This window comes from Daphnia pulicaria, chromosome 2 (genome assembly GCF_021234035.1).
Source record: "Daphnia pulicaria isolate SC F1-1A chromosome 2, SC_F0-13Bv2, whole genome shotgun sequence".
NCBI classification, from domain to species: Eukaryota; Metazoa; Arthropoda; class Branchiopoda; order Diplostraca; family Daphniidae; genus Daphnia; species Daphnia pulicaria.
The window spans coordinates 537,471-564,564 of record NC_060914.1 but is presented as its reverse complement, the minus strand read 5'-3'; the positions used below and the strand labels follow the sequence as shown (position 1 = coordinate 564,564).

At 42.8% G+C, this 27,094-nt stretch overlaps 3 protein-coding genes across 7 annotated transcripts in view; 2 read left to right on the top strand and 1 right to left on the bottom strand.

The window, feature by feature from the left end:
* LOC124326976 (uncharacterized protein CG43867-like) overlaps positions 1–17,098 on the bottom strand; it is a 30,073-nt gene extending 12,975 nt beyond the window's left edge. For 3 of the 4 annotated variants that reach the window (XM_046785720.1, XM_046785722.1, XM_046785721.1), the window contains exons 1-4: positions 16,572–17,098; positions 9,854–10,171; positions 8,888–9,168; positions 8,241–8,536 (exon numbers count right to left, since the gene is read on the bottom strand). In XM_046785720.1, the coding sequence (XP_046641676.1) occupies positions 8,241–8,536; positions 8,888–9,168; positions 9,854–10,086 (810 nt within the window). In that variant the 5' untranslated portion in view covers positions 10,087–10,171; positions 16,572–17,098. Of the gene's footprint in view, positions 1–154; positions 602–8,240; positions 8,537–8,887; positions 9,169–9,853; positions 10,172–16,571 lie in introns of those variants that run through there. The other variant, XM_046785723.1, reaches the window with a different exon arrangement.
* A 3,652-nt stretch (positions 17,099–20,750) lies between these two features.
* Positions 20,751–22,309, top strand: LOC124327223 (endonuclease III-like protein 1). The gene is made up of 4 exons (XM_046786190.1): positions 20,751–21,192; positions 21,317–21,487; positions 21,554–21,713; positions 21,772–22,309. The coding sequence occupies exons 1-4, from the start codon at positions 20,770–20,772 to the stop codon at positions 22,008–22,010; spliced, it is 993 nt and encodes a 330-aa protein (XP_046642146.1). The 5' UTR covers positions 20,751–20,769; the 3' UTR covers positions 22,011–22,309.
* Positions 22,310–23,415: 1,106 nt separating this feature from the next.
* Positions 23,416–26,358, top strand: LOC124327074 (lysine--tRNA ligase-like). 2 transcript variants are annotated; one of them, XM_046785934.1, is made up of 9 exons: positions 23,416–23,547; positions 24,005–24,300; positions 24,363–24,640; positions 24,743–24,988; positions 25,069–25,231; positions 25,318–25,577; positions 25,651–25,863; positions 25,973–26,116; positions 26,190–26,358. In XM_046785934.1, exons 1-9 carry the CDS (start codon positions 23,519–23,521, stop codon positions 26,268–26,270), a joined length of 1,710 nt encoding a protein of 569 aa, XP_046641890.1. In that variant the 5' UTR covers positions 23,416–23,518; the 3' UTR covers positions 26,271–26,358. The 2 variants fall into 2 exon arrangements, with proteins under 2 accessions (XP_046641890.1, XP_046641889.1); XM_046785933.1 differs by lacking the exon at positions 23,416–23,547 and adding an exon at positions 23,592–23,942.
* Positions 26,359–27,094: the final 736 nt, after the last annotated feature.

The window sequence follows — 27,094 nt, the reverse complement described above, 5'->3', positions numbered from 1 at the left end:
TTTATAGATCTCCTCGCTGATTGGATTTCCTGTTACAGTAAGGGCAAACACTGATCGATAGTCGTCCATCATCATCGTGTTTCTTCTTCAAAAATGGAAGGGGGGTAATATACGCCTACAACAACAACAACAACAACAACACTTTAGGGTATACCTTCATCAAAATATCCTCTATGGATTCCATTGTATCGATATCCATGTTTGTTTGTTCTTTTTATTTCTGTTGGCTTGATCAATCGATGAGTTGTCGTTGGGGATCAATTCAATTCACTCTTTCAATTCTAACTGTGAAGCTGTCATTGCACCACGGCCTTCATTCACAGGCAAATCGTGTAGGCTTCACGTATCCAATCCAATATAAGAACAAATCCGTTAAGCCTTCAACTAGCAAGCACTTGAGATTCTTCTTGGGATATCCAGTCACCAGAAGAAGAAGCAGGAAAAAACCCAAACTCAACAACCCCTTGAAAATAAGAGAAAAGACCACCCACTGGTCGGTCGGTCACTTGTGCTGTATACGGGACAAGATAGGAGAAAGGCAAACTGTTGTGAAGTGGTTTGGTTTAAATAGACACCAACTTGTTTTGTCACTGCTGTAGCGGCCCAAGTCGAGTTTCCTACTGACTGGATCAGGCCAGCAAACCCCAGTTTTGACCCTTGCTGACAGCCATGCGCTGCGCTGCGCAGACCCCCACCCTTCAACTCACGTGACGCACAGATCCACACACACACACACACACACACACACACACTCCAATAGGCAAACAGACACACGCAGACCAGACAGCACAAGGCCTAGAATAGATGAAACTGTTGAACAAACATAATCAACATCGAATTTGTTCAATCATTTCGTGACCACATTCATCAATGGCTGTGCCCTTGTCAACTTTTTTTGAATCGCAAGAAATGAGGCCGTGCCACTGCCTCCTTATACACACGATGAAAACTTTTCGAGAGTTAGCCACCATATAAATCTTTGGAAGAGTCAATGCCAGGTGTCCATTCATCGTCGCATTAACTGTGCAGTTTCACATTTGGGTTCTAGGTGCGTGTCGCCTCACAGGTAACCAAGGAGCTAACGCTTGCACGCAACCTACGTACCTTTCTACCCCACGCACACACACACACACACTTACGCCTCGAAAAAACCATAAAAAAGAAGTGAATAAGAAAACAACAAAGCCACGAATTTTATGGACAACACGAGTGTCAAACGTGTGTGCACCAGAGCTGATTTCTCTCGTCACAAGTTGTTCTTGTTGCTGTTGTTTTCATTTTACGACCGACTAAAGAGACTCATTAGAGACTTTGGAAAATTTCAAAGAGTTTTTTTTTTCCCCCTTTCGATTTCTCTGACATAAAAGCAAAGTCAAATAGGGAGGAACTTGCGATGAACACGCGCACCCTGTGCAGCTGGATCAATTCAATTAAGAGAAACAAAATGCTCGGTCGGCAATCGTTGCCAAATTCCTCTCAGGCAATTTCAAATAAACACTCGCCAGTTGGTAACAGATGGTAAAAAGGTTCAAACAATAACCAAATTTCATTTGATCAGAAGACGATGATCAACACGATTCATCTGTGAATAACATTATCTCTATTGAATCAAAGTTGTGTCGAGGGGGGAAGCGGTTGAGAGCTCAAGACCAATCTCAGTCTCAAGCTTCCGGTATCCATCACTCCGGAAATTCATGTCGAACTAAACCCAACACAGACACACAAAGGGAGCTGGAAGCAATGTCTGTGTCTTCACTAGCTTCCATCAGAATACTTCATGCGTTTACTTATTTATTTATGACGATTCCGCAGTCTTGGCTATTCTCTCTCGTTTTTTCTCTTCTTCTTCTTCTTCTTCCTATAGAGTTGCCGGATGCCAGAACAGTTTGGCAGATCTCCCTCGTTGCCAGGCCAAAACGACGTTAGAGGCTCTATCTCTCCTTCTTATTTATGTACGAGAAACCTTTCAGTAGAGAGAAAGGCTCAAACAAGAAAAAAAAAGGGGAGAAAAGAAGATGCGACAGAAAATGCAGAGACGGCCATGACACAATCCGATTAGCCTCTCGTCTCTCTACCATCCAGGAATAAGAAAGGTAATCAAAGACGATAGATACCCGAAAAACTTAATACAAAAAATGATGTTGTTGATCAGGCCCACACACACATAGTGTATAGTACTATAGGCTCCTATAGGGGGGCCGGCTTGGTTGCTAATCGATCCACCCCTAGGCACTACTACTACTAGCATCCATACCAAATTATTCCATCGATTAAGTAAGTATCGACTTTTTCGGCTTCGGGACTTCCCCCAAGAACCGTCGGAGGCTCTCCTGAATGAGCAATGCCTGAATGGAGCCAAGGATCATGGGAAAAATTTTGAAACAAATCACGGAGGAAAGATATTTTTTCACGCGGCTGCACATCGTTGGCTCAAATATGCCGATCCCAGCATTGTAAAAAAAAAAGATAAGAACAAAAATAAATAGACTTTTAAAAATAGGAAAATGGGGCAACAGTTTAAACCATTTTTTCATTCCTGAACTAACAAGATCCAATCATGTCGTGGCCTTGGGCACTTTTTCAACATGGCTGAAATGGTGAAATGCAGTTACGATAATGGTCCCGACCCATCAAAAACTCACTTTGAAGTCGGTGCGCACTTTTGGGGCCTATTTTTGTGTTCGGCGCATTTTATATCGCAATGTGGTGGTGGTGACTCGGGATGAATTCGATCTTTTCCTTCCTGATATATTTCACGTTACAAGGAGCTATCTTAGGGTATTATCTACTGGGCAAAGACCAATTCGGGAGTAGCCCCAAATACCGAGTATACGTGGTGTTGGTTTTCTCTTCCAGCGGATTAGAGTCTTCACGGTAACTTAGCCGTCTGGCCTGGTTGAGTGACAAACCCCCTCCTAGTCTCACCAGTAATATCTGAAACACATACAGAGATCCTTTGGTGGACAGTAGCTAATGGAGGGACTGCTGGCTTGCTGTCAATAAATCCCTCCCCCTCATTCCCGTTAGTTTGGGAAAGGGAGGGGGGAGCCGGAAGAGGCTCGGTGGCGGGGGTGGGCGTCTCACGGGGCGGCAAAAGGTTCTTATGTTTCTCCGACGAGAGCTGTGAGCCGTGTCACTCCGTACCTTTCTACTTCCCCCCTCTCCATCGGACCCTTTCTACGGAACCGAAGCTGGATGCAGAGTAAATGTGCTCAGTGGGTTTCGCTCGATTCGCCCGATTGGATCACACAGCAGCAAACAAGGCGAGGGATTTTCTTTGATTCCACCTAAACCGTCACTATGGTTCCGATGTTTTCCTCCTGCTTCTTTTTTATTTGTATTTTCTTCCCTTTCAGAAAAGAACCAAAAGGAAGAACGGACCTAGTTCTTTCGCCCCGTGTGACAGCACCCAATAGATGGACAATTTTCTCCCCTACAGACGGGCCATCAAAAGATTCCTCTATTCTTCCGGATAAAAAAAAGAAAAGGAGGGAGGACTGCTGACTAACGATGAGTCACAGCACTGAGCTAGATGATCTCTATCACCCCGTTCAACCAAAAAAATAACGTAGCTTCATCACGGACGGAACACGCTCCATCAACTTTTTATTTCATCTATATAATGTTATATAGATTCGGATCGTCACACCCTCGCCATCAGTTTATTGATCGCCCTGCAGATGAGACCTAGTTTTCGGTGTTGGACCGATAACGCAATCAAACTCGATCGAATTCGTCGGCCCTTCAAAGATAATCTGAATTAGTATCCAGAATAAACACAATGCAACAACACAAAAAAAAAGTGACTCGAGTGCAATAACGTGACATTTTCTCGACATACAACAAGTTTGGGGACATCTTTCGGCCTCAACACACAAGGACGTCAGGGGAATAGCTCACGACTCTCTCTCTCTCTCTCTCTCTTTGCAGTCAGCCTTCTTTGTTATTCTTAGCTCCTTTGTACTTTTACTTACACTCTCCTTCCTCCACCGGAAGGCAGAGTTGGCTGGTAGTAGCTTCTGGGCTGAACTCGACTCGAATGCCATAGCCCAGCCACAATATATAAAAGGGAGGGAAACGAGGAAATTGAATAGAACGCACAGGGAGGCGGTTACGGGGGCTCCCGAGGTGAACGTTCTGAACCTCTGCAACTGTGTGTTCAATCGAATATGACGTACAGACATAGGAGCTTTTTATTAAAGTTCGCAAAGAGACTAAGAGAGATTGAAAGATGAGTGCGGTTGACGTCAATCCAGATGAAAACTTTTGCCCTTCTTATCTTTAACTCGAATTTTCTCAGAATCAATTAGTGGACATCTTTCAGCAAGTTCGACTACAGCAGGAAGGAGGGGAGGTTTTCCGTTGGCTTTTTTTTTCCTTCCATGAGGGGGAGATAAATAATGAATCTAATCTGGAACATTCGCGTGGCTGGCACCAGTCAAAAAGTCACTTTATTGATGCAGACAACCCAATCAAGCACTTGGACTTGTTATATAAAACAGACCAAAACCCGAGCTCCTATCGATCGCGATGCTAATGGAACTGATTTAAAAAAACAACAACTGTCTAGAACTAAGTTCCATGCATCCCTCTCAAAATAAATAATGATGATAACATGTCTGCAGAGAGTCGCAACGACATTAGGGAGAGGGGGGCGAGAGAGAGAGAGAGAGACATAACACGAAAATAAAAAACGACAACAACAAAATAAAAAGATGCGAAAAATAATGAACACACAAACACACAGGGAACTTCATTCTCGGCTGAGTCATTGGGATGGAAGGAATCCCTTTGCGCCGCCACCATTTCGGTTAATTGCACACACACCCAGTGCCCGTACTCTTCTGGTTCTCTCTCTCCGGGTTCTTATCTGCGTCGTGCGCCTTATCCACTGTTGGTTGGGCGACGCCAAACGTCTCTCCAGCCACCCTCCAAACCCCACCAAATTCAGAGAAAATAAGAAGGAAGAAGGGGGAGAATTGGCTCCATGCGCAGATTGAGTGGTGGTGGCGGATGTAAGATGAGCACAATTGCATCGAGGCAAAAGGGACAGGGAATGAGATCTCGGGAATGAAAACGGTGACACGCCCAGCGTTTCAATTAAGATTGGGAAAAGTGTATCCTTGTACCATTTAGACGCGATTTTCTTTATCGATCCGCAAGTAAAAAGGCCCAGATTCGATCGACCAACTGAGCTCACTCCCTACTCCCTCTCCCCTGCCTTTCCACAGTATAAATCATATAAAGAATATGACAATCTAAATCATTTTCTATGAGGTTTCCAGAGAGACAAGGACTGAGTGCCATTAACAATTCAATTAAGAATGGATGGAGAAAACGTCAATACCCTTTCTCTCTTTCCCCTTCTCTCTCCGAGTCTCAAATATTCATCACGCAGCATTGCCATGACACATCTGCCAGCGACCCGGCTTCATCCGCACGTGCATACGGCAGCAGGAATACGAAGGAAAGAAAGAAAAAAGGATAAATAGCTATAGCTGCTATATATATAAGTAACACACAACACGCTATGTAGAGATTCTTTGATTCCCTGGGAGCATTGTTAAGCAAGTTGAAAATCCTTTTTGATCCTCCTTACCCTTAAAAAGAAAAGAAACATTTACAACGAAAAAGAATCTAAGCAACACAGACAAAAAAAGGAAGATGAAATGGCGGATTCTATCCAGCTCTTGTTTACTGCCGCCAAAACGAACGGCAGTAGTGAGTGGGAGAGAGAGAGTTTCGGATGTTTGACTTTTAGGAGGCACAGAGCACGCACGCGCTCAATGGGGGTGAGCGACGAACCGTTGGATCCTTCCGGCCACTGTTGACCCGTCCCTCGAGATCCGAGTCGCGAGTTTCAAACTGATCTCCAAACTTCCGCGCGCACCCATTCCAAATTTTTTTCTTCTTTTCCATTGCCCTTCTCCTCAGTCTATTCTGATAGATCCTGAAGAGGATTCCAAGAAGAAAATTGCTATTCCCATGAAAAGCGTAATGGAGAGGATTGCAAGCACCATGACAACAATGGCCGGCTCATAAATCGACTCGAAATGGAAGGAAAATCCAGCACCATCTTCTCTTATATGATATGTCTCGGATGAAAACGGAAGAGGCACTGAGAACAGCTGATTAAATAGAACCAGAACTGAAGGGGGGGAAGAGCAGGAATGGGAACAATTCATCTTGACTACTGTAAGTTGGAAACGATCGACCGGGAATTCCGACACAAACTATTCTGTGGTTTCGGGAATTCCAATCGTCTACGACTTTTTTTAATGTTCATTAACATCTTCTTCTTCGTCTTCCTCGACGATTTTGTGTCGAGTAGCTTCGTTGTTTTTAGTTTTCTTTTAGTCTATTCTTCTCCTTGTTTGATTCGATCGCTCCCAAGCATCCGCTGAACGGATGTCGAGTGACATTTTGTTCTTTTAAGAGAAGATGACGGATGCAGACGGAGATCGATGAAAGAGCCTCTTCACACTAGACGCTCAGTCCTTGGTATGTTTATTGATTCGCTTCTGTCTCCATGCCTCTCTCATCTCTCTCTCTCTCTGTGTCTGTGTGTGTGTACGTTCCATTTCCGTCCGCTTTCAACAACATGAGAGGAAATGCTATGACAGACCCAACTTCATCGACCGTGTATGCTTAATTGGGCGCCACCCTTTCACCGAATCCTGTTCTCCCACACACACACGACAGGACACACACAGACGGTAAAGGTCACCTGTGTTTGACTTTTATCTTTTGACAGGAGAGAGAAACCCTGGAAATTGATGTGAGCCATTTGCAAGAAGAAAACGGGAATCGAATCACATCGATCCAGCGTCGACACAAAATTCCATACATCAGACATACAGACATCTTATACTCTTTGCTGGCGTGCCAATCAAGTCCTCTTTCACGGAGGGACGGATCGGAAAAACGACAGGGGTTGGGCGTCCGGTCTAGACTTATTTGGTATTCCGGATGGGACCACAACCAAAATTTTTATGACCTATCGTTTTCTATTCTTCCATCAAGGAATCACGCTCCACCAACTTCCATGCTGGCATGTAGGGAATCATGGCTTTGCTTTTTGACACGACATGCAGGAGCCTGACGAGATTGCACTGCCAAAAAAAAAGTCGAATTCAAAAAGTGTAGATGAATTGAGGAACCGGTGGATCGATAAAGGTGAAAGGAAAAAAAAAAATCGTGTCAACTGGACGCTAGCGCACCTGGACGGACACACACAAAAAACCAAAGCGCAGTAGGAAGTTTTCTACATCAAATATCATCGGTCAATGTCAACTAGGACACAATAGTGGGTTGGGATTTGGGGATGGATTTCAGTGGCTCACTTTTTTTTTCCTTTCCTCCCGTGTGTTGTGCCCGGCGCAATCACATACCAACACCGCGATTGATCTGTCGCACTCTTGCAGCCCGTCCGCGCAGCATTACACGTGTTTGCCGCCCGCAACAAATCACATTTTCTCCTTTGCGACCCCCCAGCTGGAAACGAGATATATAATCCAGCACACGAGTTTTTATTCAAATATTCCACGTCGTTCCCAGAAAGTAAAAAGATGACAACGACCACGGGGTGTGGGAAAGAAATGTGGAATATGGAAATAAAGGCCCGGGCCGTACTATCGCGTACTATTCTACTCTTTACGCTCAGTGGTCTCTGCAACTGGCAGATACGGCAAAACCGCCTTATTTTTTTTTTCTTGTTATATTTCGGGGAAAATGGTTGAAAAAGGCTGGAGCGAGTGTCAGGCGCAGACATAAGTACCGGAGAGAGGGGCGAGCAAACACTGGAGTGCGCCGTATATTATATATGATATGAAAAGGGAGCTAGGCGCTTCTCTATTTCGTCGTCGTCATTAAATCACCACGAAACATTTCTATTCTACTCTCCGTTCTCTTCTGCATCGTCAAAGTTGCCCAGGCCCCGCGTCAAGTACAACTTTCGTCTGCACACGGCCTGCTTTTCCTCTCATGTTTACGAAAGCTAAAAACTAGTGTGGCGTTCAGTCAAACTTTTTCTGCAACGTATAACTCAAAAGTTTTAAGGTTTCGACCAGCCTTTTGCTTTTTTTATTTTTTCGATTGTTTTTGTTTTGTTATTTATACTTGGTATGCCGGCAACCGCATCGCCAGAAATCAATTCCCGTGAATCGGTCACGGTTTGAATGGCAGACGGTAGATGGTGCCAGGTTGTGAGAGAAGATGCGAAACAAATGTGTGTTTCCTACCTTTTCGCGTAACAGTCCGCGGATTTTTCCGGCTTGGTCCCTGAACCGTTGCAGTGACATTTCCAGTTCGAGACATCGCTCCTCCCAGTTGACTCCCGGATCGCCGCCCTCCATACTGTAGACGTACGGAAGGTAAGTATCCTCATCGCCGTACTGGTCTTCATCGTCCATAACTCCCATCATCATGTTGGCGTGATCCGGTTCGTGATGGTGATGATAGTTGCGCGAATCAGAGAACCAGAATCCTTCGCCGCTGCTGCTGGCCGCCATCGTTGCTTCGCTGTCCATTTCGCCATCTAGGAGTAATAAACGACATCCTATTTATCACACCCATAGGCGATAGATATATATATATATAGAAACAGCACACACAATGACGCCCAATCGAGTTCGTCAACAAATCATAAACATGTATGACGGGATAGTGAGCGTGTCAGGGCGCATAAATCGCTAGATCCATCACAATCGTCCAACCCTCTTTGTTATCACCAAGTGGACAGAGGACACACGAATGACCGCTATACATCATCGAACTTGTCTTCAGAGTTTCTTAGGAGGCAAGATTGGTTTTCAGATGAGAAACTTGATCGCCAGTCGTGATGAATAATACAGCGTGAATAATCCACTTCTTTGATTACAATATTCACCTGGGTAGTCGTTATGCGAGTAACGATCGTTAGTGAGCGCTCCATCCTCCATGTCGACCACCTCGACGTCACCGGCCAGTTCAGAGAGGGCAGTGTGCAGGGATGATGTCTGGGACGTGACCGAGGTTCTTTGAAAGTTGTTATCCGATAACCTCCGACGTCGATAATTGTACTGGACGGAAGATGGCCGCAGGAAGCTGTTGCCATGACTCTGGCTGCTGGCCGGCCGATCCAGCGAACGCCTTTTGATACTTGGCGAATTGGACGACATGTAGGACAACCTGGAAAATAAAGCGACATGTCATCATGAGGTAACTAATGGCTGGATACACTTGACATGGAACTCATTTGAGCAACTTTGTGTGTGCACGCCGGCGGACGAGATATAGAGAAGGCGGCTCTTATGACAAACGACGCGCAGCAAGGGACATCATCAAGCAAACCACTTGTCATCTAGACGATGATCCAGTCTGACATTCGCCTCCCTCCCTACCCCACCAGTTTCATCCAGCTGGAGGAGTCGAGCTGAGCTCATGCATTCGGTTCTTGCACGTTCAGTGCCTGTCTCATCCAGATAAGTGGACGAAACTCATCCATCTTTTCATGACGTGGCGGCTTACTGCCTGCCATCATCATCATCAGCCGGGAATTGTGCTCTAGCAAATCACTCGTTCCTTATCTTTGTGATATTAACTTTCTTCCCCCACCCCCTCCCCCGCGCTCAAACTATTCCATCCGGCGGGAAATTCTCTCGTGCGACAGATGGTTCCTTGATCTAAGACGACGTCCAATTTGCTCCGGCATTGTCCCCATCAACTTGAATAAACTCCCACGTCAAAATTATCCTCACGGCCAATTAATTTGATCTCATTTTCACATAAGTTGCCAATTAGAAGAACTAAATCTCTTCCTCGAGCAATAAACAATCAAGAAAAAATCAAATTAGTCTTAAAAACGGTTGTTTACCTCGTTGTTCCGTCATCATATGTGACTGGTTCGATAATAGCTGGATAAGCCGTCAGGTGAGTGTACTCGGAAGAATCGCGCTGATTGTGATATCCTCCATTGCGACGATCGTTGGGCGGATAAACATCCACTAGACGCGCGATGGGATCAAAGAGTTGAGATAGTCGGGCATCCGTCACCAATGCGCCACTGCTTCCGGATGAAGTCGGCCGGAAGGGATTACGCTCGCTCATTTTCTCGCAAATCAAAGATCCCTTTGAAAACCTCCTATGATGTCCGCACAAACGATTCAATCTCGGAGGGTCTCAATGGCGCATCCTGTACAGCCAAACAATAAAACGGGCAGACAGAAAAAAAGAAATGGTTAGTGGGAGTAAAGGTGATCCATGGTCCACGTCAAAGAGGGAACCGAGTCCACACTCCCGAGTAGAAAGTCTTCAGAGAGATAGTAGGCAGACACACACACACACACGAAAAGGAATGTCCTGTCAGGCAGATGGCGTGACATGCATTTGATGGAAGGCCCACGGCGGCCCGCCCACGGTGAATACGTAAAAAAAAAATGGAAACGAAAAAATAAAAAGAAGAAGAATCGACACGATCCAGTGGATCCAATGTAGCTTCTGTCCGCCCTTCCGACTCTTTCCGCTCCATCACACTCCCAGTTGGTCCGGTTCTCTCTCTCCTGCTGCGTGTACCACACGTCCAGACACGCACCGTCAAAGTAGAAAGAGGAGGAAAAGCTGAATCAATAATACCGACTACCTATCTATAAAATAAACATTCGATCCTTCACAAAAATAGATATTGGAGATGGTGGTACAGAAAGAGAGAGAAGAGAGATTTGTGTATAAATAGGACACAGTTCTCCAGTTAACAGATGGGACAAAGAATTATCGACCGAAACGCTGGAAAAGTTGATGGGGAAAAGTGGGACACTCTAGTGTTCCAACAACAACAACACAGAAAACAAAAAAGGGAATTCCGTTTTGTCTACGAACGAATACGCTCGGTTGCACAACAGAACTGACGACAGGTGCTGACAAAACTCTTGTTTGCCGTCCACCTTCTCTTATTATATTCTAAGAGATGGCGCTGATTCGTTAGCAAAGCGTAGTCATGGAGACCAAACTCCTCAAGTGCACAAGTACCAACAGAGTGGGACACGCATGATAACAAAAAAGGAGATATTCCTTGGGATAATGAGAGTATTCTGTCATCCATCAATGACTAAGCGTTGCCATAGCGATAGCATCCGATGCTAAAGATAGTTGGCTAACTTATTACTCTCCACTTACATAAGAAAACAACGCCATTTTATAAATGCAGTTCAAGGCCTTGCCACAACAGGACAGCAGCCAATATTCTGGGTTCTCTTTCGGACGATGGATGGAAAGATCCGGTGTGTCGCGGAACATGATGGATGATAAGTCACTGCGGTTCCCGATTCTCCACTAAAGGCCGCCCGATAAATAATTCATAGTTGCCTCCCAGAAGAAAATGAAATAAAAATAAAGAAACAACACTGATGTGGTGAAAAAAACGTAATCATACGAAAGGCGAAGCCGATGCCCAACTCCTTTTACGGACTATTAGGTAGGCGTTAAACCTCGTCGCTAACTACTCCGAAAGAATAAGAAATCCGCTGGCACAGTGCCCTGTCGGATGGATGATCGACCTGTCATCAGCAGACGACGCTACTTCCCAGTCAAAAATACAAAGCCATAAAAGATGACCGTGAGCGCAAAAGTTTAAAGTCTCGAAGGAGAATAATAACCCTACTATTGAACACACGAAAATGGATCGTTATGGCTGAGTGCCAACATACCGGCCTAAACGCGTGTTCGACGGCACAATCTGAACGGACGATTGATTCTTCCAGCGTCGGAGGCACACCCTGGCAATGATAAACGGACACGCTCGTTTCTTTTTTTCTTTTACCTAGCCTCGAAACATGTCCGTCTTGTAAACATTCGAATGTGCAAGAAGGAGAGAAGCTGATGGTTGGAAAGTTGAGTCGAGACTGAAGCTCACCAATCCCACTAACCCCCAAGTTTGCTTACTTCGTCTGAAAGTCGCGGGGTCCCGCGATCGAAGACGAAGAAAAGACGCAAAACCGGAACTACCAATCGATTGATTCAATCTACCCTTCTCTCTTTGTGCCTTACATTTTCTTGATTTACTGAAGCTCCTCTTATTCGGTCTAGATTGACATTCGTCTGCCCCAAAAAAAAGAGGAAACCCCACGCAATCACGACTAATATCCGACATTACTAGGTAGGAGGTGAATGTCAACACAACTTTTTTCTAGAAAAAATTTCATAGAATTTCGTTTTAAAAAAGTTCGCCATATACAGCACGCCACTAAACCCACACCCGTCTCGGTAACCAATTAAAATTCCCCATGGCAACTGAAATTGTCAACAAGAAAACAAGCCGAACTTAATTAACAAGCTCCTTCTATAACGTGGTCCTCTCAGGGAATTGAAGCCGAGTAGACAGAAGGTCTCCATTTACCCGGTTCAGCGAATCAATTCTACCAGAAGCATCCGTTTTGACGTCATTTGAATGACAAACATGCTGCATGCACACATGACTATTGACAACATCAAACATCACTTTTTTCTCCCCTCCCGCGTTCCGAGACGCGATGTAGTTACGACACCGGTCGATGAATGCAGCGCATTTACTTGTTGTAGACGACTATTGATGAACCGTTTTTCACCCGCTCAAGACAATTCCCTGACTGACCTTTTTATTATTTTTAGAAACCAGACGTGCACATTGTCCCGAATCAATAAGAAGACAGCGGCCACTTCCGTAATGGCGGCCTTAGTAGTGTGGTCCCATTCCAATACCAAATTGATGGAGAAAATAAAAAAAGGGGAAAATAAACAAAACAACGCAAACCGAGCATGTTGAAACTTTTCGGGCTATTGTCCCTGCAATCTTGTCACCTCTCAAGTGAACGATAAGATAAAAGGAACCTCCCCCCATGTTCCAATTTCATGAGGCAGCCCAACAGAAACAAGAACACACGCTGGAAAGTAATTTTCAGCAACTCAGACAAGATTGATGCATGTCTCGAGTTAAAAGCGATCGGCAAAGTCAAGAGAAGCCATAGAAAAGACGAAGACGAAAAAACCCCATGTAAATAAACAGGAATCGTCTCGAAAAACAGGAGAACTGGTGAAAGACAGAAAAGGGCATCAACCCCGAAAACACTCGACGTAGAAAAATGAGCCTCATAGATGTGGGCAGAAAAAGCGAGAGAGAGCGCGCTCGAACCCTAAAAAAGACACCACATAAGGATTAAGTTTCTCTCTCAAAGCTGTTCCATTCCGTTCTCTGGCCAACGTCGTCGTCGTCATCATCATCTATGCGTTCATAAAAACGACAAGAGACGCGAGGCAGATTTGATATTGGAGCCGTGGCCTGTCAGATTTCGTCAACTTTACAGTTCATGAAGTGAAGTTCATGGCGGCTCTTTTTTTTTTATTTGTAAATTTATTTTAAAATGGAAAAACACTATTACTTTTGAAGTTGATGGAGGGAGACCGTCATCTAACTACTCCGTGACCCGTTGACCGGCCGACTGTACCAAAACATATCTTCTTTTACGTGCCGACCGTTACAGAGAAAGTTTTAAACATATACAGACACCATTTTTCTTCTTACCCCTAGAAATAAAACAAACAACTATCCATCTTATCAAACCTATCGATCCTTTCAAGGAATTAAAAGAAAAAGAAGCAACAGCAAAAACAAAACCGCCGTTGGGTTTCCTTTTGACTTATTTCTTCCTTCTCTCCCCCACAAAAATAAATCCAATGATTCTTTGTCAAGGCCGGTTGCTCACGAAGCCGCGTGCAAACACGAGACAGAGCTAATTAAGAAAACGGGAGATTAGTTTCGTACATGGCTGAATAGGTCGTCCACATCTGCCAAGAACAATAGCACTACGTATTCGGGGAATTAGTCAGCGTGGTAATTCGAGTTCGGTTTCTCTCTAATCTTTAATTTATAGTACGCCCATTAAATATGCTGGCCGCAGCACGAAAGAAACATCACGTCGAAATTTACCACGATCTGACTTGAGATCCGTATTGTATTCCTTCCGCAGTACTTGAACAGGAACTCGATCATCTTATCGACGTATAAAGTCTACGAGATCAAGAGGATGAAAAAGACTTTTGATGTTGCGCGTACAATCACTAAATTCGATTCGATGGCTTCCATCCCTTGGCCCAAGTAGAGTGGATCAGCAAAAGACCCAGGCAGTGATTTAGCGTGTGGGGGGAAGAGCGCCGTTTCATAATCATGGGTAGCACAGATTTATTGATCAATAATCTTCTCGCCAGCCTCGCCTATTCAGCCTCCATGACTTTGAAACCCATTCCAACCCCAAGAGAAAAAAGAAGAAATTCGATCATCCAAGACCAGAAAAAAAAGGACGAGTATCCTCCCTCTCTAAATCGGTAAAACATGGTATTTTCTCGCCTCTCTATCCTTTTTTCTTATAATATTTACGTGCTTTCACTCCCATCTAATTAAAAAAAAAATGTTACGTGATAAGAAAACGAGTGTGGGAGAGGAGGAAAAAACATTCGACGAGGATGATTGGCTTTAAAATTGTGTACGCACTAAGAAAAAAAGCTATGTGAAATTGGGCGGGTGAAACTTGGTAGAATTCGTTTTGTTTTGCTCCCGTTTTCTCTTTTTTGGTTCTTTTAAGTCGTGAGAAACTCGACAATTGGTAAAACACCGAGGAAATAACTTGGAGAAACATTAGCATTTTCTTCGAAAAAGGGATGGTCCCCTGACATTACTCTTGTAAAAGCAAACGTCGACAACAAATTCTTTCTACTGCGTCATCTCGGCTCGTCGTCGCCTAGACTCTCAAATTCAGCAACTCTGCAACTTAAAAAAACGTTTCCTCTCAAAAGACCACCCAAAGAAAAACAAATGGCATGACGCCATCTTTAAATGGTAATAAGGCTTTCGCCATATTGGGTATACTGGCCCTCTTCCATCGATAACGACTTTTTCCCCCCCATACTAAAAAATGCGGAGACTTCCGTTTTCTATCCAGTAATAGATAACCCGTCGTGACTTTTAAGCACCTTTAATGTATAACGGCTACAGCAGACCAAACTCAGCGGTTTCAATTGAAGAAAAAAGCAACTTTCTATTGTACACAAAAAACCTCGTTTAACTGGACACACACAACCTGAATGGATGGCAAGTATCCAGGTCAAGACTACTACTATACTATATCCATGATGTGCGAAGGAGTTATTTCCTTGACTACCGCCGGAATATTCCGCACTCGACAGCTGGAGGCTCTTGTTCTCTCTCCCCCGACACTTTAAACTTTAAAAGGAACTAAAATTAGAAACCGCTGCACGACTGTCGAACTCTCCCCTCTCTCCCACAGTGGTGTAGGATTCCAAAACTCCGCCAGGGCGGAAGCTGATCAAGAGTTGCGCTTCCTGCATCTTTTAGGCTTTCCCCTGGAACTACTGAGCGAGCATTATTACCTGGATATGAGCACACTGTATAATAACAGGGCGTTATTATTCAAAGAGAAGTGGGGGGGGAGAGAAGAAATGAACATTTTAAAAACAACTTTTTTTTGTCGCACCATACGGCGCGACAGCAGCTGGATGCCACGCTATTGTTGTTGTTGTTGAAAACAACAAAACGGAGGGCAAAGAAAAATAAAAAACATTATCTAAGATGAAGGCGGCTAGAAGACTCAATCAGTCGCCGGAAGTCATTAAAGAAGCTATTTCGGATACTCCCGAGAAAAACATTCCAACCGAAATAATAGAAAACGAGAGATTTAAAATGAATAAGAAAAGAAGAAAGAAAAACGACGCTTTCCTTTACTTTTTAATTTGGTTTTTCCGAGACATTTGTTGACCGGGAAAGATCAGAGAAAGTTAAAAAAAAAAGAAAAATCGGGACTAATAAGGATCCTCTCTCATGGCGTCCTCTTAGAAACATGCCTTGGATAAAAGATCAATGTTATTTTGATTCAAGGGTGTTGCCATGACAACAACATCTATGTCCCCCTTTTTTCCCCAAATTATTCAGTTCTGCTCACGTAAGGCTCTTTGCTTATTCATCATGAACATCATTTCCGATTTATTTAACGACTAGCAACGTATTCTTAGTTAACGGGAAACATTTTACCATTCAAAACTGGTACCGGAAAACTCACTGGCTCAAAAAGTATTGATCACCTAGCTACAAAATAAAATATGGGGAGTCAACAAGTAGGATTTTCAAAAAAGTGCTGGCAGAAATAGCAACAAGTCATCAAGAATCATGGATTCAAGAAACCAGTCGATGATTCCCGCCACGGAATATATTTAGAAAGGGAAGAACACAGACAAAGAGTCCTTGGTTCTTTTTTCCAACATTTTGAATGGTGGAGTAGTCACGTCTCTTACTCACACGGCCTTATAAGGCCAACAGAGAACAAATGTAGCCGACATGGACGAATTGCTAGATAAATACGATGAAGCTTGATTCAAAATAACGTTGGAGGGGAGACCCTACATAATAAAGAAAACCATTTTTCAAATAACCCAGCAAGGGGGTGAGAGACTAGAGGGGTGCCACAGGGCCACAGCTGCTCTTCCCAAGAAACAAACCCAGAAAAACAAAAGACACACTTTAAAATTATCCAAAAAAGAACACAAAAATTCACCTGGTTTCTCAGTGTTCCTTTTCACCATGAGGCAGGAAACTTGGCACATCGAGATCGGAAAGCCAACACACAATTCGCAAACACTACGTCTCTTTCTTCGCACCAAACGTTGTCTGTTTTGTTCACTTGCAAAAGACTGGAGCCAAAATGCTTCTGAAAATATTTATAATATGTTACGGGGAATTTAGCTGGAAAACACGCGCGATCTTGCACACCCAAACACACATACACACCACACACCCGTATTCTCAACTGGCTTTTTCCTCACAGTCCACGCGGTCTCAAACACACAGGGGGGATAGGCGTGCTCAGACAGAGAATGGCTGTACTCGCTTCAATGGCGGAAGCAACGCCGTCACTGCATTGCCACAACAACAATCATTTTGAATATGAAGATGTCGTTTTGTGATTTATCGGTTGAATATATTGTATAACGCGAACAATGAAACCAAAATGAAACAATAATGAGACGACGAGGTGATGATGCGACTGCTCTCTTCGGGAAACACGCGAGAGACTGAGAAGAATAGAACAGACACCGTTCTGGCGGGGGTTGGCTGTGAGCCGAGATTGTGCCATCTGACGGCGAGTGCCAACCAAGCGGATGGCGGCGCAAATATTTTGTTTGGGATTCGATTGACAGTGATGAATGGTGAATTGAATGAGATTAATTTCTGCAAATCATTCTTTTAGCTATTCCTAATTTTCTTAATAAATAAAAAAATTTACAGAATTTTGGGAAGTTGACAAATTTTCGAGTTATTTTTTAGTGATGCGAGTATAAATGGTTCCCCGCCAGAACCCAAATAGGAGGAAGAAGGGGGCCCTATAAGCTCTTTCCCCCCCCCAAGTATGAAGTAAAAAGAAATATGGAAAAAACAAGAGAAACCTTGAGGCTATCAAATCCCAACGCCATCAGGTCTCATTTTTGCTTTTTGTTTAATACCCAGAAGAAGAGATAGAGGATAGAGCATTCTTCCCATTGTTTCTCACACTTTTTATGATGTTGGACTTTCTTTCTTTGTTGGAGAACTTGTCAACAGAGTTACTTGTTCAAACGGAAGAGAGAGAGAGAGAAGCTCACATCTCTTTGATTGATTTATCTCCTGGCATCTTTATAGGAGACGGACGTAATCAAGCGGAGGCCGAGTAATTTCATCAGCAACAGCCATCAGAAGATGATGAATTTATGTTCAGAAGCTCCGGTATGAAAAGAAGGGGGGAATGCAATTCCAGTGTATATTTTTTTAAATAATAAAAAAAGGGATTTGTTAGGTGCGCATCCAGCAGGAAAAGAGTAGCTGTACATCTCTGTGACAATAAAGCAAAATGGTCTGTCTGTGTGTCTTATCCATCACATAAATTCGCTTGTGATGTGCTGTCAAGCGTATAGAAAGAAAGCAAATCGTAACTCTTGTTTTCCTTTTTTTTTTCATATAATTCCCGCAAAGCTCTCCTCTCGGGAAGTTTTCCGGCGTGAGTCCGCGTGAAAAAACTTTTATTTTTTCGGTATTGCGCCGCATCTGTTCCCTGTTCGTTTCTACCCCCTTGAAGCAAAGAGAGGATCAAAACTGACGAGTTGAATAACAAGTTTCTTATTTCGTTTTATCTCTCGCTGCATATCTGCTGTTAACAAAGTGTTTCTCACATATGATCGGAGGCTATAGGATAAGTAGGGAACAAAATATAAAAGAGAATTCATACGCACAGCCATAGCGAGAGCAGTCGGCGGCAGCAGCTCACGTTGAAGCTTATCATACGACTGGCGCGTCTAAAATAAGAGCGTGTACCACGCGAGAGTAGTAAGTGAGAGAGAGAGAGAAAAAGAGAAATGAGAAGCTCTTCGGGCAGCTCTGGGGGTGACGTCGAACACAAAAACGGGAAAAAACCAGGGCTAAAGATAGAACGACCAGTAAGTGGGTAGAGCTAATAATATATGAGCTGCTGCCGGATTCCCTCCCTCGTTGTAAACCCAACATCCACCCTGGATTTATACCCAGTGAGACAGGAGCAGTGGCTGTCACTGATATTTCACGGCGAAAATCGTTTCCCCTTTTGTGTTCATAGAAACTTGATCGACTCCCATTTGATTCCAACCCAATTTTCACCATCTCATTTCCGAGTCGTTGACGGCTGAATAATGGAACTTCGCATTTAAAATCCATCACCAGAAATGTGGCCCTTTCCCATCGCCTAATGCGAATTCATCACGCGAGAATCCTACGGGAAATCAGCTTTCACTGGGCTGCTGCTGCTGCTCGGCTGATGGAGCTGCCTGCCTATCCTACATAAGACAGTGAATGAAAATGTTTTATTCGGGAATCAAAAGTCATCTGGATGGAGAAGTTTCTCTTCTAGATAGACAGTGACCCGATATAGATCTTTCCCATCAGTAGACACCCATGTATGCAAGCAACCTTGTTATCTCCAGTCTTTCCATTCTCTTACGTCACCGTATCATTAACATATTCATGAATGAACGCTAAGTTTTAGACTTGGACACCATCCCACTCAGAGGACGGGCGTTTGAATGGGAACCAGTTAACGGCTTATAGTCCAAGGCGTATTTTTTAACTATAATAAAATTCGGATGAAATGTTATTGTCAAATTCTTCAGAAAATATATAAGAGAAAATAATTGAATGGGGCTTGGCATATGAATGTGGATTCCATCACTCATGCGCGCATATTACACTCTAAAAGTTCTCCTAATTCGCCTTTCAGCCCAAATAATAATGCTTTCTTGCATATATGGCAAAAATTTTCTGACTCTAAGCGCAATATCAGCGTTTCTTTTGGTCTGTGATAAAGTGCTGCTGCTGGCGGTTGTAAAAAAAAAAATGTAAATATTAAAAAGCAAAATTTGAAATGACAGCAGCTGCATGTAATCTTTCAAAGTTATATTCGACCGCGACCGATGGGCGTACCGCGTCTAAATATTTATTTTTAAACAAATAGTGGAAAAAAGGGGGGGGGGGGAATATACATATATATATATAAAACGACGAAACCGAATCGAACGAAAGTTCTGGAACACCGGGTCCTCGTTAAATAATTATTGAGTTCCATATCTTCTCGATTTCACGCCATCCCTTAGGCAGGACTGCAAGTGAAATATGAAGCCGATCAAAGATTCGGGCGGTGGTGCACACGAAATGGAATGCGTTTTTCTTCGAGGGACGATATAGAGAGAAAGTCGGTCATAATAAGTTGGATTGGTCAGTGTATAGTATACTGATTTCGTGGAAATGCAATCAAACTGCATCAAAGATTAAGAGATTTGTGGTCACATTACGTCGCTTTCTGTTCTGCGCAAATGTCAGAATCGCAAAAATTTAATGTGAAAAAATCCCGCAGAAAGTCGTTCGTAAAATGAAGAGCGCAGTCAAAGATTCCGCTATCTGTTAAGAGGAACTGACATCTCTGATATTTTGAGTCACAGTTAAACATTTTTCTTTGTGTCTCATTTGATGGCCAGTCATCAGTCTCCGGCTAATTGGACTCTATTCGGTAGAGAGATTGGGCACAAATACAGCAGTTGTACAACGAATAATGCGGGACGTGTACATAAAGCAATGCGTTTTACGACACTGGTGGTTCTGGCCATGGTCAGAGGCGATAAACCAGGTTGTCATTGGACAACTCATGTGAAGGTAAAAGAATTTAGACCCACTCAACTTCAAAATGGATCCTGATAAGGAGATACCGATTTTCATTGTGTCTGTAAATTTGAAAAGAAACTATTTCGAGTTAAATGTCAACCCAAAATATTTCGACGTTCACTGGTTTCGTGACTCATATTCCTAGGCTACGAATGGTTTGCGCTGGCTCAGACGACTCGCAGCGATTTCTTTTTATTCACATTAGCAATTCAAAGTTGATGGTACGATTACCCGGGGTGCTGCTGGAAAAATTCCCGTCCTTGATATGCTGTAATGAATTTTCTAGCTGGAACCAAATAGACGGCATCAGCGGTATCAGCAATTTATTTGTAAGGCCTTTCAGATAGTTTCTTCAGAGGATTTTGCTACAACAACCCGTTGAAATCCTTTTTCGCTGCCTCATTTAGTTACCAGAATTTATTTAACAACAGTTTTCTTTTGTTTGTAAGAAAAGAGAAATGCGCAAACGTCTTGAATGGAGTCCCTACTTAACATTTGGCAACATGGCAACCCATAAATAAACATCAGACGACGACATGGTTTTGTTTTTACCGATTTTGAATCGCGTCAGTAAAGTAACCACTGCAACATTTAATGCTATTAGAATAATAGAAATGAGTTCAAGAAAATCTCCCTACTTTACGTCTAAAGAAGAATGTAATACGGCCAAAGCTGAATCCTCACCATCTAAAAGACAAACCCGTTCCAGTAAACAGCAAACAATCAAAATAAAGTTCGATGATACTTCTGCCGGGAGCGAATCGGCGAATGAAAAGGTTAAATCGAAGAAAGCCAAGAAAGTTGTTTCATCTGTCGAAGAAAATACAGCACAGAAACCTTTTTTGCCTGAGCATTGGGAAGCTGTTCTCAACAATATACAGATCATGCGAGCTGAAAAAGATGCCCCTGTTGATCAAATGGGTGCTGAGCAATGTGCAGATTCAGCAACTTCTCCAGAAGTATAACAATTTAGACTAGAATAGTAGTAGTAGTAGGATAGTAGCAGAATAGTAGTATAACAATTTAGAATAGAATTTAAAAATTCTATTACCTATTCTAAAGACATTTCTAAATTGTTTACAGGTGAAACGGTTTCAAGTCCTTGTTTCACTTATGCTGTCAAGCCAAACCAAAGACCAGCTAACATTTGCTGCCATGGAGAAACTTAAAAAGCATGGTCTCACTGTAGAAAATATCATAAACACAGATGAGGAAGTCATTGCAAATTTGATTCATCCTGTTGGATTTTGGAAAGTACTAACTCTTAAATATTTGGAAAGTAACTGTCACTAACTATCAATGGGTCATATTTTTGTATAGAAAAAAGCATCTTACATTAAACGAACAGCAGTTATTTTGGCAGCCCAGTACAACAATGACATTCCTCAAACAGTTGAAGAATTATGCAAACTTCCTGGAGTTGGACAAAAAATGGCTGTGCTCACTGTCAATATTGGCTGGAAAAAAACAATTGGCATTGGTATGCGTGTGTGTAGCATTATAGAGTCAACTGATTTTCTTTACTATAATTTCTTTAGGTGTCGATACTCATGTTCATAGGATAGCGAATCGTTTAGGATGGACACGCCGTCCAACCAAGACTCCGGAAAATACTCAGAAGGAATTAGAAGATTGGTTACCTCGTTCGTTGTGGGATGAAGTCAACGTTTTGTTGGTTGGATTTGGGCAGCAACGATGCACTCCTATCAAACCTCAGTGCAGCACGTGCTTGAACAAAAATCTATGTCCATTTGGAAAATCTCTTGTCGATAGTTAAAAATCCACTCTCTTTCTTATTCATAAGCAAGAAGGTCGGAATTTACTTTTCCTATTAAGACGTTCGTGACCCATTTTTTTTTCATGGTTGGGTTGTTTGATCCGGTTAAGCAGGAATACTGAAATGATTGTTCAAATGTTTTAAGTGTCTGATTCTACGGTTGACGCCTACATATTTCTCTCTTCATCCAAACCAAGCCCTTTCACTGTTATTACCGAGAATAATTGGAACCGGTTGACATTTCGTTACCTTATCCTCTAATTGATCTAGTTGAACTAAAAATAAAGCGTTCCGCAATTCATGGTACGACATTTTGCAATAATTACACACAGCCAGATCGATAGAATCGAAATTGTAGTATAAGTACAGAGTAATTCACTACATTCTAGAAAGCCCTTCAACTTTTCGCTCGTTAGTGAGTTTAAATTTCCCCCGTAAAGATCTTTTTATTTTTTTTTAGTTGTGAGTGTTTCCCCACCACCTAGCGAGCGGAATATAAGTTCTTTAAATGGAATTTAGAGGGGAAAATGGGGAAAAAAGAAATGTCGGAAACTCGAAATGAAACAGATTCTTTATGATAATCCGTTCATAATTCTTGGACTCCAAAAAATACGAAATAACAAAAATAGAAGTTGCGGTATTTTTTCATTTATTTTGAAGGAGTGGAATCACAGCAGTATAAGAATTCGATACGAATCACGATTAGTAACATTCTGTCCTGGTCAAATAGAAACAATGCAAAGCAAAGTTATTTTTAGTCTTGAAGACATTAGTAAAATTAATTCAAAAAAATCTTAAGATCCTGTTTAAAAAAAAAGAAAAAAAGAAAAAAAAATTCAGCCATGTACTATGCAGGCTTTTATGCTATCGCAAGTATAAATATGGGTAAGGAGTAGGGATGTCGAAACTTTCTCATTTCGGGAGTTCTTTTAGTATCGTGATGAATCTACTGTACCAGAAGAATTTTATTCAAAATGGTTTAATCGTAAAAAAAAAGATACATCTTAACGTCTCCATAAAAGAAGTCGGTTCCGGGACTCTTTTCTCTCTGTGAATTCAAGAAGAATGAAAGATAAGAACCACTTGCGGTTTTACTGCCAACTTTTCGACTTATTGCTCAAATAACTTTATTTGAGTGATAATCCCGCATTGTGAATTGTCCCCTCATTCGCATTTTTAGATTGTCAAGGTAAAAAAGCGAGTTACACCAGTCGCTCAAAGCACGAAGTTCAAATTAAGAGCATTGTAAACTATTACTTTCACTTATGGGGCGGCAATTTTGATTTAAAAAATGACGCAAAAAAATAAATTTCTGGCGTAATAACGTAATAATGTTTAATCACGTTATCTGTACGATTCTTCCCATTATTTCAGGTGAAAATCAGAAAATGTGAAATCGGAACATGCGATTGCGTCAGAAAAAGGTTGCTGTTTAAGTATAACCCACGGTTCTGGCAGTCCTAGCAGACAGAACATTACACGCAGTGAGACCATCAAACTGAGTCAACATGGCGGATGGAGAAAAGTTGTCCAAGAAGTAAGTATAATTTTCTAAATACCCTTGCAGTTATTGATTTCATAAAGGGGTAAATTTAAAAAGAAAGGCTAGTCACAATTCACCCTAAAAAATTTCGAATTTGTCAGCACGTTATAAGCTTAAATTCTTTTAAACTACTGCAGTCGCAACAAGTCCAGATCACCATATGTTTGATTCGGTAACTTTATAGCTAGTCTCATTTTGCGTTATCTGCGTGCTCAGCAGTGAATAGATCAAAAAATGTTTGCGTTGAATTTTTTACGCGTGTCATGCAAGTACACACGCCTTGCTTGTACACAGAAATTTAATGGTTGCCTAACCCAAAGCGAAAGGCAATTGTATGAGTCAAAGTGTTGTATGATAAAATGTCCAACTTTTCAACTCCGAAAGAAAAGGTGAACTGCCAAGGTTAGCAAATAAGAGTCTGAGTTACTTACTTTTCTTACTTTTTCTCTAGTGAGCAGAAGAGGCGACAAAAAGCCGAGGAAAAGGCCAAAGAAAAGGCCAAAAAGGCTGAAAGTGCAGCACCACAAGAAGAGGGAGCCAAGAAGAAAAGTGCAGTGAAAGAAGAAGAAATCAGCCCCAATGAATATTTCAAGCTTAGAAGTTTAGCTGTCCAGCAGTTGAAGACAACCAGCACACCACCCTACCCACACAAGTTCCATGTCGACACTTCTCTGCAAGAGTTCATTGACAAGTTTACTTACCTTGTTAAAGAACAATCTTTGCTCGACCAAAATCTGAGTGTCGCAGGTTTGTTATTATTGTTATCCAACATGCACAAACTCTCAACCAATTTTATCTAAACAATTTAGGTCGCGTCCATGCAATTCGAGAATCTGGGCCTAAACTTGTGTTCTATGTCCTTCAGAGTGAGGGAGTACATCTTCAAATCATGGCCAATTTGCAGTCTTACGAGTCCGCAGACTTATTCTACGACGACTTGGCTAAAATTAAGAGAGGAGATATTATCGGCGTGAAGGGTTATCCTACCCGAACTAAAACTGGGGAACTCTCGATCGTTCCACGCAAATTGGAGCTTCTCTCCCCGTGTCTTCACGCTATGCCCCATTTCTATGGCTTGAAGGATAAGGTAAATAGTCTAACGTTTGTTCCCGCACTCACGTACTGCCTTTCCGGTGCATCCGAGAAAATCGATGGAAACTTATCGATTGTCACGTTGTTTTCATCATAGGAAACCCGCTTCCGGCAACGCTACTTGGACCTTATTGTCAATTCGGACGTGAGAAAGAAGTTTTACGTTCGCTCTCAGATCATCTCTTACGTCCGCAGATTTCTCGACAACATGGGATTCCTCGAGGTCGAAACGCCCATGATGAACATGATTGCCGGAGGTGCTGCCGCTAAGCCCTTTGTCACGCACCACAACGATCTGAACATGCAGTTGTTCATGAGAATCGCTCCCGAATTGTATCTCAAGGTGAAACCCGTGATTGTCGAAACGACATACTGCGACACAGTCGTGTATAATTATGCCCCATCAAAATGTCCCTTTTTCAGATGCTTGTGGTTGGCGGCATCGATCGAGTCTACGAAATTGGACGACAGTTCCGTAACGAAGGCATCGATTTGACGCACAACCCGGAATTCACAACATGCGAGTTCTATATGGCATATGCCGATTACAACGATCTGATGGATGTCACGGAAGCCATGATTGCCGGTAAAAGAATATTCCGTTGGCTTTAGTTGTTTTTGGTTTTTTACAGTCTGTCATTAAAAACCGAATTGTCATTTTAATATCCAAAGGTATGGTGAAGGAAATCCACGGCACCTACAAAATCCCATACCACCCAGATGGTCCAACTGGCCCTGCATTTGAAATTGATTTCACTCCGCCTTTCAGACGCCTTCGAATGTTCCCCGATTTGGAGAAGGCCACGGGAGCCAAATTGCCGCACCCGACTAAGTTAGACCTGCCGGAATCGAGGAAGCAATTAGACGATTTGTGTGTCAAGCACCAAGTCGATTGCAGTGCACCTAGAACCGCCTCCCGATTGCTGGACAAAGTACGAAATCATGGATGGGTTTTCGCTTACGAAACAAAATAATTGTAATTGTTTTCTTTTTAATTGATTGCAGTTGGTTGGCCACTTTTTGGAGGAGCAGTGTGTCAATCCCACATTTATCTGCGATCACCCTCAAGTGATGTCGCCCTTAGCTAAAGGCCATCGCTCGGAGCCGGGACTGACGGAACGGTTCGAGCTCTTTGTGATGAAGAAAGAAGTTTGCAATTCCTACACCGAGTTGAATGATCCCTTCATCCAACGAGAGCGATTTGAGCAGCAAGCCCAAGTAAAAACAAAAAAATCTGGGGAAATTTTTATTCTTTTTTTTTTTATAACTTTGTCCTCTATTTGACCGTTTCCTGTTTGTTTTATCTTTTCTCCCGTCTTTTTATCAGGACAAAGAAGCCGGCGATGACGAAGCCCAAATGATTGACGAAACGTTCTGTACTTCCCTCGAATACGGACTGCCGCCTACCGGTGGTTGGGGAATGGGAATTGATCGGATGGCTATGTTCCTAACGAACTCAAACAACATAAAGGTGCGTTTGAATAGTAGCCAACTCGGTGCAATCAGTCGTTTGATGTCATGTCTTTATTTTTCGCCATTTACAGGAAGTCCTTCTTTTCCCCGCCATGAAGCCGGACGATCCCAACAAGCCCAAAGAGGAGGTTGCCGAAGCGCCAGCAGAATGACCTCTTTTAGGTTTAGAAATGTGAACCCTGCCATGTCCGGTTGAAGTTAAAAAAAAAAATACACACGGCTGCTGGTTCATAAAGGAAATCCCGACTCGTCTTGTTCTTTGTTTCCTTTTCTTTTTCTTTAATTCTTTTTAATTCCACGAGATGTCGGGGGGATGTCGCTGCCTTGGAGAAAGACACGCAACGAGTCGAGCGGACGGACGGAGAGTCGTAAAAGCGACTTAACTCTAATAGTGCTAGTAAGGTCGTGTAAAAGCCATACGTTCAATTACACCGTGCCTGTAAGAGGGGGGTGATAAGAACACCGAAAACTTGTAATAATTTCCTGTTTTCCTAGAAGGCCTCTCTGCTCCTCTCTCCTCCAACCTGTAATTTAGAAATGCGGTGTGAGAGTGGAGACAAGGCACTCTCATCCTCTTGCGCATTTCCTCAACCCACGAGAGAAAGAAAGAAAAGCCTCGGTAATGTTTCGTGTTATTACGTGTCCGTCTGCGGCCGCAACAACCTCACAGCCGTCTAGTTTTTCATTTGCTTTCTGTGAAAAAATGATGACGCCATTTTTGTGTTAAGTACTAACTCGGTAGTAGTCGTGTATGTAAGGTCGGCTCTACCCAGGATAAACCGCTGAGCGAGAGAAGCCCGTCGGATGGGCCAGGTCACATCTAGATGTCCGCTTCTTAATTTCTTTCACTGTAGACCGCGGCTGACGTCTTTATTGTCCGATTGTTGCCGGGCTCGAGAACAGGACCCCCTCCCGGTTCAAATGAGGGCCATTGAGTTAGAGGTATACCGTACAGTATGTATGGGGGACCCTATAC